General features: G+C 38.3%; 2 protein-coding genes across 4 annotated transcripts in view; one reads left to right on the top strand and one right to left on the bottom strand.

Annotated features, from left to right (window-relative positions):
* Positions 1-13,542, top strand: part of ppfia2 (PTPRF interacting protein alpha 2) — a 218,355-nt gene extending 204,813 nt beyond the window's left edge. For 2 of the 3 annotated variants that reach the window (XM_051691158.1, XM_051691159.1), the window contains 8 exons: positions 962-994; positions 1,416-1,591; positions 2,557-2,654; positions 4,134-4,309; positions 4,400-4,468; positions 4,686-4,842; positions 8,258-8,336; positions 10,866-13,542. In XM_051691158.1, coding sequence (XP_051547118.1) covers positions 962-994; positions 1,416-1,591; positions 2,557-2,654; positions 4,134-4,309; positions 4,400-4,468; positions 4,686-4,842; positions 8,258-8,316 — 768 coding nt within the window. In that variant the 3' untranslated portion in view covers positions 8,317-8,336; positions 10,866-13,542. Of the gene's footprint in view, positions 1-961; positions 995-1,415; positions 1,592-2,556; positions 2,655-4,133; positions 4,310-4,399; positions 4,469-4,685; positions 4,843-6,108; positions 6,166-8,257; positions 8,337-10,865 lie in introns of all 3 variants that reach the window. The other variant, XM_051691157.1, reaches the window with a different exon arrangement.
* acss3 (acyl-CoA synthetase short chain family member 3) overlaps positions 13,517-15,635 on the bottom strand; it is a 53,543-nt gene continuing 51,424 nt past the window's right edge. Inside the window, exons 13-16 of the mRNA XM_051691169.1 lie at positions 15,006-15,128; positions 14,799-14,898; positions 14,416-14,591; positions 13,517-14,274 (exon numbers count right to left, since the gene is read on the bottom strand). Coding sequence (XP_051547129.1) covers positions 14,191-14,274; positions 14,416-14,591; positions 14,799-14,898; positions 15,006-15,128 — 483 coding nt within the window. The 3' untranslated portion in view covers positions 13,517-14,190. The remainder of the gene's footprint in view (positions 14,275-14,415; positions 14,592-14,798; positions 14,899-15,005; positions 15,129-15,635) is intronic.

Below are 15,635 nucleotides of genomic sequence, written 5' to 3'. Positions count from 1 at the left end.
CTGAACTAGGGAGCGGATTTAGACAGCTATTTTTATAAGATATGCCCTCTGACACTGCGTCTATGATGTCTGCATGCTTTTTTCACTATCTAAAATAAGCATTTCTATGAGCATTAACAAACATGTCACAGGAATTTCACATTAGCCATTCATGCACAAGATACATAATTGAGACACATTGGGGTCCAAAAGTCTGACACCACATTGAAAATCTGGGATTTAAACCTGGACATAAACATTTTTTAGATTTTTAAAGTCTTAAGATTTTTAAAAATGAATAAAATGAAAAATAAATGTTTCAGATTCCAAATAGTTTCTAGATTGCTTATCAAATGCAAGCAATTTTTTTTACTTGACTCCTTTATACAAAAGGTCAATTTGCCAGCTCAAGTGCATGACTAGTGATCTTTAGATGGGTGAACTGGCAATGATAGAGGCCCTAATTTCCCATAGAGCAGCTCTGACAAAACCAAGGCTGAATAGATGGTTTAATGTACAAATCAAATGTAATCAGTAGAAAGAGAATAAAACTAGCCTTGTTATTTCCCATTGAGCCTCACTGCAATGTCAGAGCAGGAGCACAATCACAGCTCACCTCATTTTGTACCTCTCATCAACATAACAATCACTGAAAACTGAGAACATGAGTCCACAATGGAAAACGATATACTGTGATTAAAGTGCATGTATGCTTTATGTATTTGTGATGTAAAATGATGTTGAAGTCTGTTGTATGTTTGCATGACTGTGCTTTTACAGTACATGTGTTGCAGAAATGTTAATTCCTAACAAATTTGCTCTGTATGATTGGGTGATTATGTGGGATGTATGAACTGATATTACAAAAGGAAGAATTTGTAGATTAGTCAATTATTTTACAAAGTAAATAATTGTGTGCATTGTGAAACAAAATAAAGACCTTGTATGGATAAAATCACTTTTCTTACGCTTCACCCCACAGAAGTCAGAGTCAGAAGAGGGGAGTTGGTCACAGGTAAGAGTACAACAGTTTCTTTTAATTTTTCTCACACAACATACATTTATTTGCAAATGCACTTACATTGAATGTTTATGGGGCACTTGTACAGTTCTGGAATAAATGTAAAAAATGTAGTTATCAAACTCTTTTGAAGGTATTACCATAACACACACACGTTCACATGAAAATAGTGTAATAGACTTGTTTCCTATCTTGTCTTATATGCAATATAAAATTAGATCCAATATTTCCAAGTTAAGTGAACTTAATTACATGTTTTGAAGATGCCATTACTCAATTCACTTGAGTAAAGTGAACTTATTAGGGCTTTCAGTGTATAGACTAGACAAACAAAAGTAGGTTTTTTTAAAAAAAAAATTTAGTTAGGCTGCAATGGCATGATTGTTTATTCTAAAGTGTTGTATATGTCATTTAGACTCTGGCATATGGCGATATGAACCATGAATGGATTGGGAACGAGTGGCTGCCCAGTCTAGGTCTACCTCAGTACCGCAGCTACTTCATGGAGTGTTTGGTGGACGCACGCATGCTGGACCATCTCACCAAGAAAGACCTCAGAGTGCATTTAAAAATGGTGGACAGCTTCCACAGGTAAATGATCCAGAACTACATTAAATCACTCTTATATTATTACCAATTTGAATAGTGAAAGAACGTGTCCTTGAATCAGCACTTGTTTCTGAAGTCTACTTTTGGATAAGGATTATAGTAAGGAGTTTAATGTAAACTAGATGAGTAAACTAGTGAAAATTATCACAGATTAAGGTGGAAAATCCCCATCTGTTCTTTAGAAACCTTTTATATAATATATTAAAGGGTTAGTTCACCCAAAAATGAAGATTCTCTCATAATTTACTCACCCTCATGCCATCCCAGATGTGTATGACTTTCTTCTGCTGAACACAAATTAAGATTTTTACAAGAATATCTCAGCTCTGTAGGTCTATACAATGCAAGTGAATGGTGACCAAAATTAAATAAAAGTACTTCAGACAACTCTGGTGGTGAAATCCATGTTGTTAGACACGATATGATAGGTGTGGGTGAGAAACAGATCAATATTTAAGTCTTTTTGTTTTTTACTATAAATTCTCCTCCCAGCCGAAATATTCTAAAAATCTTAATTTGTGTTCAGCACAAGAAAGTAAGTCATACACATCTAGGATGGCATAAGGTTGAGTAAATGATGAGAGAATTTTCATTTTTGGGTGAACTATTCCTTTAATGTTCTAGTAGCTGTTCTGTTTAACATGTTTAGACTCTAATATTACTGTATTATTCAAGGGTTAGTTCACCCAAAAATGAAAATTGTCATGATTAACTCACCGTCGTTACAAACCTGTATTACTGTCTTCCATGGAAATTAACATTTATGCTGCTCTTTTCCATACAATGAAAATAGGCAGTAACCAGTGACTGTCTAGCTCCAGAAAGGACAAAAAAGCACCACAGAAGCAGTCCATACAGGTTTCGAATTACATGAGGGTGATTAGATAATGACAAATTAATCATCCTTTTAAGCTGCATTAACTGATGCTTATTCAAAATGGTAACAGAACCAGCCTGCAGTACGGCATCATGTGTTTGAAGAAGCTCAACTATGACAGGAAAGAGTTGGAGAGACGCAGAGAGAGCAGCCAACATGAGATCAGAGGTAAGTACAGTTGAAGTCAGCAGTTTACATACAATTAGGCTGAAGTCATTAAAACTCATTTTTTAATCACTCCACAGATTTCATATTAGCAAACTATAGTTTTCATTTAGGACATCTACTTTGTGCATAACACAAGTAATTTTTCCAACAATTGTTACAGACAGATTGTTTCACTTTTAATTGACTATAATCACCAGTGGGTCAGAAGTTTACATACACTAAGTTAACTGTGCCTTTAAGCAGCTTGGAAAATTCCAGAAAATTATGTCAAGCCTTTAGGCAATTAGCCAATTAGCTTCTGATAGGCTAATTGGAGTCAATTGGAGGTGTACCTGTGGATTTATTTTAAGGCCTACTTTCAAACTCAGTGCCTCTTTGCTTGACATTATGGGAAAATCAAAAGAAATCAGCCAAAACCTCAGAAAAAGGTTAAAATATACGAACAATAGTATGCAAGTATAAACACCATGGGACCACACAGCCATCATACCGCTCAGGAAGGAGATGCATTCTGTCTCCTAGAGATGAACATAGTTTGGTGTGAAAAGTGCAAATCAATCCCAGAACAACAGCAAAGGACCTTGTGAAGATGCTGTTGGAAACAGGTAGACAAGTATCTATATCCACAGCAAGATGAGGCCTATATCGACATAACCTAAAAGGCTGCTCAGCAAGGAAGAAGCCACTGCTCCAAAACTAGCATAAAAAAGCCAGACTACAGTTTGCATGTGCACATGGGAACAAAGATCTTACTTTTTGGTGAAATGTCCTCTGGTCTGATGAAACAAAAATTTTACTGTTAGCAGGAAAAAGGGTGAGGCTTGCAAGCCGAAGAACACCATCCCAACCGTGAAGCATGGGGGTGGCAGCATCATGTTGTGGGGGTGCTTTGCTGCAGGAGGGACTGGGGCACTTCATAAAATAGATGGAATCATGAGGAAGGAATATTATGTGGATATATTGAAGCAACGACTTAGGACATCAGCTTGGTTGCTAATGGGTCTTCCAAATGGACAATGACTCCAGGCATACTTCCAAAGTTGTTGCAAAATGGCTTAAGGACAACAAAGTCAAGGTATTGGAGTGGCCATCACAAAGCCCTGACCTCAATCCGATGTGGGCAGACCCAAAACATTTGACCTTAGTTAAACAATTTAAAGGCAATGCTACCAAATACTAACAAAGTGTATGTAAACTTCTGACCCACTGGGAATGTGATGAAAGAAATAAAAGCTGAAATAAATCATTCTCTATTATTCTGACATTTCACATTCTTAAAATAAAATAGTGATCCTAACTGACCTAGACGGAATGTTTTCTATGATTAAATGTCAGGAATTGTGAAAAACTGAGTTTAAATATATTTGGCTAATGTGTATGTAAACTTCTGACTTGTACAACATGTCTAACTACACTTTCTTGTAAATCATTATGACCAAGAAAAAATGCATATGACAATATATTATTTATTTTTTTCAGATGTGCTAGTGTGGACCAACGAGCGTGTGATTCGATGGGTTCAAAACATCGGTCTCCGTGATTATGCCAACATCCTGTTGGAGAGCGGTGTGCACGGGGCGCTTATCGCACTCGATGACAACTTTGACTACAGCAGTCTGGCCCTGCTGCTGCAGATCCCCAACCAAAACACTCAGGTCTCTGCACACATTCACTAGCACTACCGTTACTGCTGGTTTTATTTTAAAGGAAGAATATTTAAATGATTTTTTTTTTCCCCTCTACAGGCGAGACAAATTCTGGAACGAGAATACAATAACTTGCTGGCACTGGGAACAGAAAGACGATTAGATGAGGTTAAGCACTAGTTTCTTATATTTTGCACAAATTTTGAAAACATAGTGAGCTGCCTTCTAAAGTAGCATCCTAACTGAAGTGACTGATTTGGCCCCTGTAGGCAGCTTACTAGTTTTGGGAATAAAGCCAACGTAATGTCACCAGACAGCAAAGCTTAAGGCAGATACAGCATTATGTAATGATTGTGGTCTGAATCTGTCTTTGGACTGTGTGCAGTGTGATGAGAAAGACTTCAGAGGGCCATCGTGGAGGAGGCAGTTTCCTCCACGGGACGTTCACGGGATCAGCATAATGCCCGGCTCTGCGGAGACCCTGCCTGCGGGCTTCCGTCTCACTGCCACCTCTGCACACTCACGCAGACTGCCACCCGAGGGTGAGACATTGCAACTGCATGTGCAAAAATACACACTACCATTCAGAGCACATACTCTCCACATACACAAGCACTCAGTGTAGTGTTAGAGCATCCTTCTCTCTCTGCACTGCGTATACTGTATATAAACTACTACTTTTTAAAATAGTGAAACAGTATGGGATAAAATTTAAGTCTGAATGGACCATTTTTATATATTCCTTAAAGTGACAATCTACTAACATAAACAAACATTTTACATAATGCAGCATAAAAATACTGTTTGCTATATATAGATATATAGGCTGTAGGCATAAATAGGCTGACAGTGAAATAATGGAAAAGCAGGCGCCACGTTAACTTGTCATGTCACAAACTGCCTTAGCTGAACCATCGGAGTCATATATTAGACAGATGAAGATAGTTTCACTTTTTTTTCTGCAATGTGTTTAGAAGAAAGATGCTAGTATCCATCTATATTGCTGCTTACCATGTCTCCGCTACTGTTGTTAAAATAACCGCGCCTGCAACTCTACTTATCAGGGTTTATGCAGCACCTTATGTCTATAGCATGGAGAGAGAGGCAATGCGCGCAGAGTGGGAATGAAGCACGTTCGGCGGTAGAGAAAAATATTAATTAGCGTGGTGTGTACAGCTCTGTAGTTTTGACACGTTGCCCACTGAAACGGTAAGATGGGGCAACCGCTGTCATGATGCCTCACGGTCCAGATAAACCAAGCCGGGGTCCGGTCCCGGACCATAGTCCGCTAATTGGTAACCGCTAATGTAGAATAAAACAGCTTTTATAAGGTTACTGATATGACTGGAGACTTCATCCCATGTGAGTGCTAATCATTTTAAACAAGTGTTTCAAAATTACGATTTCTTTAGGTGTCAAATTTGTGAATGCGGAAAAAATTACTGAGTGCATCATAGGTAGGCAGTACACAGAGAATACTATGGAAGCTTGCTTCTGCCACATGAAAATAATTATGAACTGGTATCTAAATGAATACCAAAGCACATTTATGAGATTCAAAACTCAATTATTTTTACATCATAAATATGACTTAGTACCTCAAAATATTGACTTACCAAAGTGCAATTTTTTTCTTATGCTGCGGAAATGGGCTTCCATAGCATACTGTGGAGTGTTCTGTAAGAAGTAAACTAGTATACTGCTCCAAACATGGCCATACACTTCCAGGAAGACATCAAACAGAAAGAAAGACACACACACACTGGTCTGATTGTGTTTCTGTTGTTTTCTATGGACTGCCGCTGTAGTCCTGTATGAGGTGATGGATGACAGTCCTGACGACATGTATTTGGACTGGTTTCAAGGTCAGATATAACTGAGCCTCCAGTCGTGTGGCTTTCCAGACCCCCACTCCTAAACTGTACTCGTACCCCCTTACGTGGTCTCACTGTCTCCTTCCCTCTCTACTGTCAAATATACCTGTCAACTACAGTGACTGCAAACAGTGGAGTGTTACTACGACAACTGATTTGTATTTGGCTTCAACATTAAGGCATACATTGGTCATGGTATGCCAGCAGTTGTGGGTTAGCAAAACTTATTTTTTTATTCACAATCCAAAATTGTCATGCATGAAAAGATGCATGACAATTATACTATGAACAAAACACTCATTTCAAATGATTGTACTTTTAATAGTCCCTTGCTTTTTCATTTTAATTCATAGGCTAGGATGAGTTTCTTTTTAAATGGTTTGGATGTCAAATATTCAATTGAGGTATTTAGACTTTATTCAAAGAATTCTTCCTAAAGTGTTCTTTCTAAATTTCAGACTTTTGTGTCATTTAGTTGCGTTGCATTTGGTGCGATCAGGACTTGGGTAAATGGTTACGTTGGATATTGTAAATCCAATTAAAACCACCCCAAATGAACCAAGCTATGCAAGAACAAATTAGGACACACTAGATCATTAGTAAAACCTCATAAAATTGCATCAATGTAAATTGTATGTATTACTTAACGTGACTTCGACATTACTCATTGCCTTGCGTTAAAAGTATACACTGGTTAAAATCGACTGTTTTTACATTATGTGATATGTATTCACACTTTTCTCAAGTTGTGGTGCATCTTGCATAGCGTAAAGAACAGCATTTTTACCGGTGCTTTCCTTTAACGCCTTACTTCAGTGTTGCTGGACTCCCTTCATGTTCTGGTTCCTCTAGTCTTTGTGTGGAGATTAACCGCTTGCAGCAGGGAGACTCTAGGGAACTCACTGACTTGGTGACTATCCAACTAACCATGTGATTGTTTTTGAATTTGTGCTGTCCTGGTTGCTTGTTTTTTTTGTGGGTGCAAGAGTAAAGAACATTGTGACTGGGTTGATATACATTGTCTGTAACAGAGTGGCCATGTACACACTGTAGGTAAATACGATAGGGGTTGCACGGACCAGTCGATTAGTTCTGCCACAAATCGACGTGCCTAGTTTGTGTCGACTAGTCATGGATCACAAGTTGTGCTTGTTTTATAAATATTGACAGCTGGAGTAAATTCCTGTCCATAAACTGCGTCCGAGTGTAACTGTGTGACAATAGATTTTTATATTACCTGTAACAGCCAAATATATTTGGAATTACGCAAAAGTGAAAATAAAGTGAACCCGAAGCGCTTTGCATTTACAAATCACGTTACGAGAAAACCACAATATGTGCGCTGATGAAATTGGAGATTGTTTGACATCTGATTAAGTTGACTAATTTTCAACTAATGATTAATCGACAAGTAAAAATGAGCAGTCCTATGCCCTAAAATGTGGTTTTCACTCCTCTTCTGAGTGCTTAATTGGGCTCAGTTCTGTATCGCACACTGAATTTGGTTATTTCTGCCACCATATTTACTCATGGAAAAATCAGGTAGTTATATTAAATCTGAAAAGTGAACGGAAACTGAACAACTAGTTGTTTAGGCAGTGACGCGACGAATTTTTGGACATGGACAACTAGAAAATCACATAAACAGAGGTACGTCTTCACTCATTCACAAATGTTGACACTTGTCGGTCTCTCCACTATTCAGGCCACTATACAGAGGAATGTGTGTTGACTTGCATATTTTAGCATCCTAGAGCATTTACAAAACAATTTACTTCATGTCAGACAATAATATCTCCAATCCACAGTACCTAATATCTCTTTCATCATAAATATCAAGTATAAATAGCGAATGGGTTTCAATGTTGGCATCTATATTCTGAGAGATGTCAGACTGATGCAGTGTTTATAGCTTTCAACCATTTTCCCAATTTCAGGAGTGAGTCCAGCATTCTGTACGCACACAGAATGATAATTTAGGGCATTCACTCCCAAAACGTTGCAGTGTGTACACGGTCAGAGAACGCAACAGTCTATTCTACATATGGTAGCTTATTATATCAATGTCTTTGTTTGCTTGCAGTCGGGCCGTCAGCGTTACAGCGTTTGGACAGTTCCACTGTGAGGACATACTCTTGCTGAGAGAAGACAGACTATAAGCCGTGAGTCTCATACCCACACACACACACACGCATTTAATGAAGCTGATCCAGTCACTCATGTTGTTTTCACACTTTAGAGCAAAACAGAATTAAAGGAATATTCCGGGTAAAGATCAGTCGACAGCATTTGTGGCATAATGTTGATTACCACAGAAATTTATTTAGACTCGGCCCCCAGTTTTTAAGAAAAAGAGGGACAAGTTGAAATACATTTTTGTGGTAATCAACATTGTGCCACAAATGCTGTTGTAATGGTGGATTGTAACCCAACTTGCATTTAAATTTATAATAAATTAAATGTATTCAGGCGCTAGACAGGTTTATCCTGTCAAAATAAATCAATTGCCCAGGACAGCTTTAACTGAACTAAAAACCACCTGTTACAAATGAAAAAAATATGTATTTACATAAACAGTTTGACAAATCATTATAGAATAAACGACCAAAGAACTGAATTATGCTAAATTCAGTCTCGATTAGGAACTCCTGGGGTTAGGTGGGAAACACATTTAGAAGCAAATACCTGTACCTTGTCACCACACACTTCCTCAACATCCTTGCCAGTGCAAATCAATGTCGGCAAATCAAGTGTAGACTCCAATCATTGGCTTTCGTCACTGCGTTGCCACATGATCCTCCAGACATCTCACTCACCATAACGGCCTCTGTAGTATTGGATAGTGCAATGGCAGTGCTTGGAACAGACACTCCAATAATGTCTCAACCACCACCTTCGTTGCACCAAACGCCCCTACACCTGCATTCTGCTCCACTCTGTTTTCGGTCTTGCAACGTTTCAGTCTGCCATCTTTTAAACTGTCCCCTTTCATCTGTTAATTAAAGACGGTGTAATCAATCGGGCTTTGCCGGTTTTCCGTACCGCCACACTGTCGAATGAGCTCAACTTGTTTTGAATGTGGAATTTTCCTTTAAGTTCTTCCAAACCTCGGTGGGTTTGGAAATTACTTGCATCATCGATTTGAAGCTGTTTCACCTTTGATTTGATTTGTTTTTACTACCAAACTATTGGAGAGCAGCAAAAAATGCAGTGACCCAACTAACAACAACTCATTGAAAAGACTAAGTCTATCCCTTACATCCTTGTTGTTATTCCCATCAAAAATTAAAGAGCTACTGTAGATAGGGTCCATAGTGAGAGATCGACTTGTTTTGAACCCGCAATGTTCCTTTAAAGGGATAGTTCACCCCAAAATGAAAATTATGTCGTTGTTATAACCCTTATTTGACTTTCTTTTTCTTAACACAAAGGGAGAGATGTGAAAAAAATTTGTGCTCAGTGATGTCATACAAAAGCAGTTTATGATGACCACCTCTTCAAGCTTCAAAAGCATGCAAAAGTATAATTCAGAAGTCTAATAAATTCTATGAGACTCATGATTGTTATGAAAGCATAGTTGGTGAGAAACAAACCAAAATCAAATGTATCATTTAGTGAAACTCTTGACCAACCGTTGCTGTCCTGTGCGCGTTCATGGACTGCCCAAGAGTAGCAGTTATGCTGCACCCTCTCATGAGATGGGGCGTTCAAGCGAAAACTCATTTCGAAAACAGGTCCACCACAGCTGCACACAAACCAAATAACAGAACTTACTAAACACATCTAAAAGTCGAAGAGGAGATGCATTTCTATGCCTGGCCTTATATGTTTGAAACGGAGTGTTCAGAAATCAAACTGAGAGAGATTGAAGAGGCTGATGAAGCCAGTCGCACTGCATGACGTTTCCTAACCTGGCAGAAAACGACATGCAATAAAAAGGTATCTTTTCAATGTTAATCAGAGTTTTTGTCCTAACCAGCCGCAATGACAGACAGGAAATTCTGTCGATCACTTAGTTTCTATTTGCGGCGGTGTGGCGGTACGAGAATGCCTCTTTCTCGTAACAGTATATTGAATCTAGCATCTCATGAGCCAGATGATTTTGGCCGATAATGTTACACCTACCGAATGTTTAGCTGAGGTCTCGCTCTCTTCAGAGAAGGTCTGTCATACACACACCGGTTCAGAATGGAGAAGAGGTGACACAAACCAGCGCCCTCCACGTTTCTCTCTGGTTCTTCCAGTGCACTTTCAGTAAGCAAAACCTCCAAAACAGTGCAGTCTCCTGTACTCTCTGTCTGACTGTAGCATCTGGGTGTGTATGTGTGGCTGCCTTCAGCTTCTTCCATCTCTCTGTTTGATTGAGTCCATTTCAAACAAATAAGGCTGGGCATCGAAATGCATCTATTCTCTGACTACAAACTCATCAGTCATGTTTAGTAAGATCTGTTCTGTGATTTGTGTGCAGCTGTGTCGTGTTGTTTTTAGATTGAGATTTTGTGTTAAAAAAAGACAGCAAGTCATATGAGGTTATGACAAAACAGGGGTGAGTAAACAATTACTGAATTTTCATTTTTGGGTGAACTAACCCTTTAACCTAAAAGCCTTGGATTTTTAATGTATGGACACATTAGCCATAACCGCTAGTAACAGCTTGTTCTAATCTTTAAATGTAAAACGTTTGTATTTAGAGTCGTACCTTGAAGTTGGGCCTGAATGAAGAATGCTGTCGAGTCACACTGCCAAGAGAAGCCCCAGAGGACGGGGCGAGGACGGGTAACGGTGTGCCAGCCCCACACCCCCTCCTCTGCACTGAACAAGCCAAGGCCACAACCCAGGCACCCCCCACAGGTGCTAACACACTCTCACCCTTTCTACTTCAGCTTACATACTGTGTATTCTACGGGGGATGTGTAGGTTCAACTGTAAATTAATATAAATAAAGCTGTTTTTTTTATATATATATATACACACACACATGTCTGTATAAAAAGATGAACAAAAAAGATGAAAATATTCAGAGTTTGTGCAGATTATGTCCCTTAACGTCATGGTTTCAAATGATGCTGCTCTTCGAACTATTAGCCTAGATCTGAGAGATGTTTTGTACATGCTGTTCGTTCATGTGTTTTGAGGCCTGTTGTGGTCTGGTGGTTGAAAGCCCCTCCCACTCACATCCTGCTGTCGGACAATGAGAGCTGTACTTACCCATCATGTCCTACCAGTTGCATCACTCATCATGAAGCTCAAACCTACCAAGGTGTGAGATTTTAAAGTCTACATGAAACAGCATTTGCAACCCATTTAAGTTCCACAGGAGAAAAAAAAAAACGTAGAGCGCGATGTGATTTTATCCATCGGGAATTGGATCATAAAACGTTGCTGATCCATACTAGAATGGAGCCAGACGTGAATACCCATTTGAAGTGGATTGTAGAGGACTGCATGACCCCTGAAACTCTGTGAGCACCCACTTTTTAGGGACATGGAAATGCCTCTACAGTAGTATCCCAATGGAAACACTGCTTCACGTCTGTTAATATTTGCCATTACTTATGTTAACGATAAACGGCATTCAGTTAGAAAAGGTACATGAACTACAAGTGTGTGAGTTTACTGATAACTACCAAAAATCAGCTTGTTAAAACCATGTTTACTTGAGAGTCTAAATCATAGGCTTATTCTCTGCTTTTAACGTCACAATGTTCGGTCATGCACAGAATACTTGCGCACATTGGATATAGGGGCAGTCACACTACACTTCGTGCTCCAGTCACTCCCATTGAAATGCAACCTCATGCAAAGAAATTCTGTACTACGCTGCATTTCGAAAGTTCAAGTTTGGTGAACACTGAGCTACTAATCCATACGACACGAGACCAATAGAAGATCGAAATGTCACACACTGAACTTTTGGTTCAATACAAAGAATACATGTTTATTGTTGGGGGAAAGGGAGGAGACAGTATATTTTAACATTTTTAATATAATATTATTTGTGTGGTGTCATTTACTTAAACCAGAAGCCCTCACATGAAATCATATCCTGGTCCGTTGCGTTGTCCGAAAACAAATTGCGTCCTCAAAGCCTAGTGTGGCCACCCCTTAAGCCAGTAAGACTGCTGCTAAAGGTGTTTACATACAATGCAAAATCAGGGTAATGGGCAAAAATCTACATGTGTCCCGATTATTTCCTCACCCTGATAAAGGAAAACCATTTAAGGCTTATTTACATGACAACAGTGAGTGCGTTTACATGTACACCAATATGCTAATAGTGACAAAATCCAACGCAAGAAAATCTCATTTACATGCGATTTGAAATAATCGGGTTATTCTCTGCTTTTGACATTACAATGTAATCAAGCATAGAATGCTCATGCACATTGGATAAAACGCTGGTAACGGTGTTTATATGCGACGCAATATTGAGGTTATTGGGGTAAATCGCGTTTACATGTCACGTTTAATCATCTGGTTTTTCTCTGCTTTTGATGGTGAAACGAAAACAGGCATGTGTACAACATTTGGGCACATTGTATAAGCCTGTAAGAATGCCGGTAAAGGTGTTTACATGCAGCACAAAAACGGTGTAAGGAAAATTTTAAGTTGGCACACAAATAATTTTTTTGTGCATGACCTTAAATGTGCACTCGGTGCCAAAAATTTGCCTGTTGGTTAAAATTATTTTCACCGTCCCATGCAGCCTAGGTGATGTCAGTTGAAACAAAAAGTCATTTTAGGTGAGGCAAGATACAGAACACTTACAGAAAGTAAATGTTGATTTCATGTTGACTTTAAAGCATCTAATCACAGATATTATTGTATGGCAAGAATAAAGCATAACACTTACCATTTTAGATCAAATTGTCACCCATTGTGGGTAAAACAAATGTCCCAGGAAAGCACAGCGTGTCTCATCGCCACTATGACATGGACTACTCGCTTTACTCAACACTCTGCGTGATGGCACACCTGACCACCCATCAACCAATCAGCTGGCCTCAGACTCTTGTAGGAGAAATAACTAAAAGACAGGCTTAGCTCATAGTGAACTTAGAGTGTATATCAACTTGTTGAAGTCCAGATTAAACTTTTTAAAAGACAAACCTGTTGCTTGCTGTGACTTACTTTGGTGTAAAACTGTTTTCAAACTCTGTTTCTGTCGAGGTCGCAGGGGAAATCTTGACTTCCTGTCTTTGAGTTATTTCTGACACAATCTTCAACAGTTTATACATCCCTGTTTTGCACGCACGAGAATAATTTGATTGTGTCCATTTTTTTTATTTTTATTAATGATTGTATTTTGGTCAAAACTATGTGGTGATCAAAGAACTTTACATTGTCAATAAAAAAAGTACAGTTTAATAGGTTTTGTTTATAAAAATCATTGTCAAAAATGTTTTACAAAATTTCTTCAAGTTGACAGCTTTATAAAGAATGTTCTTGGGTTGCAAAGAAAACACATATTTGGGTGAATTTCACGAACCCTACCAAAAACATGTCTTATCCCAAAATTTAAAATGGAAAATCAAAAATAAGCCTACTTTCAGGACCATTATTTTCATGATAATTGACATGATAGTTTTTTGGGGGGAAAAAAAAGTCTTATTTAAATATTTGTATTAAAAAAAAACACCTGAACACCATGAGAATGGTAATGAGATTTTTTTTTAAAAATGTGAACAAATCTTTATGGCCCTAAAGTTAGATAATATATTTAATTCTGGGGTAAAATATAACATTTTTGTGATATTCACACTTTCATACTCATCCAAAGAGGGTTATCTCAAGATTTTTCCTTTAAGTCAACAGGTAGTTATATTTGGTCCAACTAATACAAAGCCAAGCCATTGAGATTATTCTGTTCTATTGTAAGTATCATTACTGCCATACTTCCTATTGGATACCATGATTAGATTCTTTACGCATAATGAGTTTCACAGTTTGACAATGTCAGATGTTGGAGGGAAACCTGGCTCTGCATGCGTGCATTTGTCTACATCTCATGGTGAATTATTTACCAGGTCTTTTAAGTGTTTCTCTCACCATCTTCTCAATGTCCTTAAAGACCTCAGGATCTTCAATGGTGGGAGTGATCTATACATTTAAAATTAGAAATGTCTAAATTAGAAAGCTCTGCAGTACCATAATATTTGCATCTGCCCAATACACAACCTCCATTTACATTAAAACAGTATTTAATAACAGTTATCTTTATGGAAAAAGTGGTAAAAATACCTTATAAGGCCTAGAGTTGACCAGGTTAGCAAGAGATGATCGTGGAATTTTTCCTGAGCGGGTTTTGGGAAGAACTTTGACAAAGAGCACCTTCCTGAAAGCCGCCACCGGCCCGATGGTTTCCCGTACCAAACTCACGATCTCCTTCACCAACACATCTTCACTCTTCTGACAGTCTACAAACAAGAAAAGCAAAAAAAAAAAAAAAAAAAAAAGAGAACTGTATTATGCATGCATCGCAGAAGATTATCGAACATTAAAACAAGCTAATTTCCAGGCTGTTAATTTTAACACATCAAGACATTAACACATTTGTAAAGCTCAACCATTCAATCCTGCTTCCAAAGTTATTTTAAGAACACTTTTTTCATTCTGTTCCTCACTGTTTCTGAGCACACATAATGCCAGAGGAATGTGTCCCTTTAGGGAGTCCTCCAGTCCCACCACTGCACAGTCCACTACTGAAGGGTGCTGCAGGACAGACTAAGAGGCACACAAGATAAGGTTTGTTGGTACAGCAAGAATGGGCATGTGGTTATGTTAAACTGAACTGCATTGTGTCATCTGTGAGACGGTCCCTCTCCTCGTACCTCTTCAAGGGCACCAGTGGATAACCTGTGACCGGCGACATTGATGACATCATCAGACCGTGACATGATGTACAAGAAGCCCTCCTCATCCACAAAACCTGCGTCCATGGTGTCATAGTAGCCCTATGAGTGAGTGTAGCAAAAAGACATCAAAACAGAAGCAATGCAAATGCATGTTTTTCTAGGGGTGATTTTGGATGGATTCTATTCTAATAGGATGAGGAGTACTTGTTTGTACCACTTGATGGCGCTGTGCACCACATAAAAGAACAACAGACTCTGCAGGTAGTCTACTTTGATAATTTGTCATATGTGTTTAGGCATGTGCGTGATCAAGTTATAAAATGTTAACATTTTGTAAAATATATTTCATTTAGCTATGGTAACCCACAACAATACAAAGAAAATAAAACATTTTAAAGTTCTAAATAACCTTTGAAAAATGTTGAAGAAGTAATAACCTTCTAATAACAATAACAAACAGTACTGCACAAGCAAAACCACAGTGGAATCCCTGTCAAAAAGAAAGAAAACATTGATAAAGGAATGTTAATTTTGTGGACTGGGATAAAAAAAAAAAAAAAACTGACTACAACCCAAAAAAACATGCTATGACAAACAATCTTTACA

The sequence above is a fragment of the Myxocyprinus asiaticus genome, chromosome 47 (genome assembly GCF_019703515.2).
Source record: "Myxocyprinus asiaticus isolate MX2 ecotype Aquarium Trade chromosome 47, UBuf_Myxa_2, whole genome shotgun sequence".
In the NCBI taxonomy this organism is placed as follows: Eukaryota; Metazoa; Chordata; class Actinopteri; order Cypriniformes; family Catostomidae; genus Myxocyprinus; species Myxocyprinus asiaticus.
Note: the sequence above shows the minus strand (reverse complement) of the source record. Positions and strands in the feature narration are given on the sequence as shown.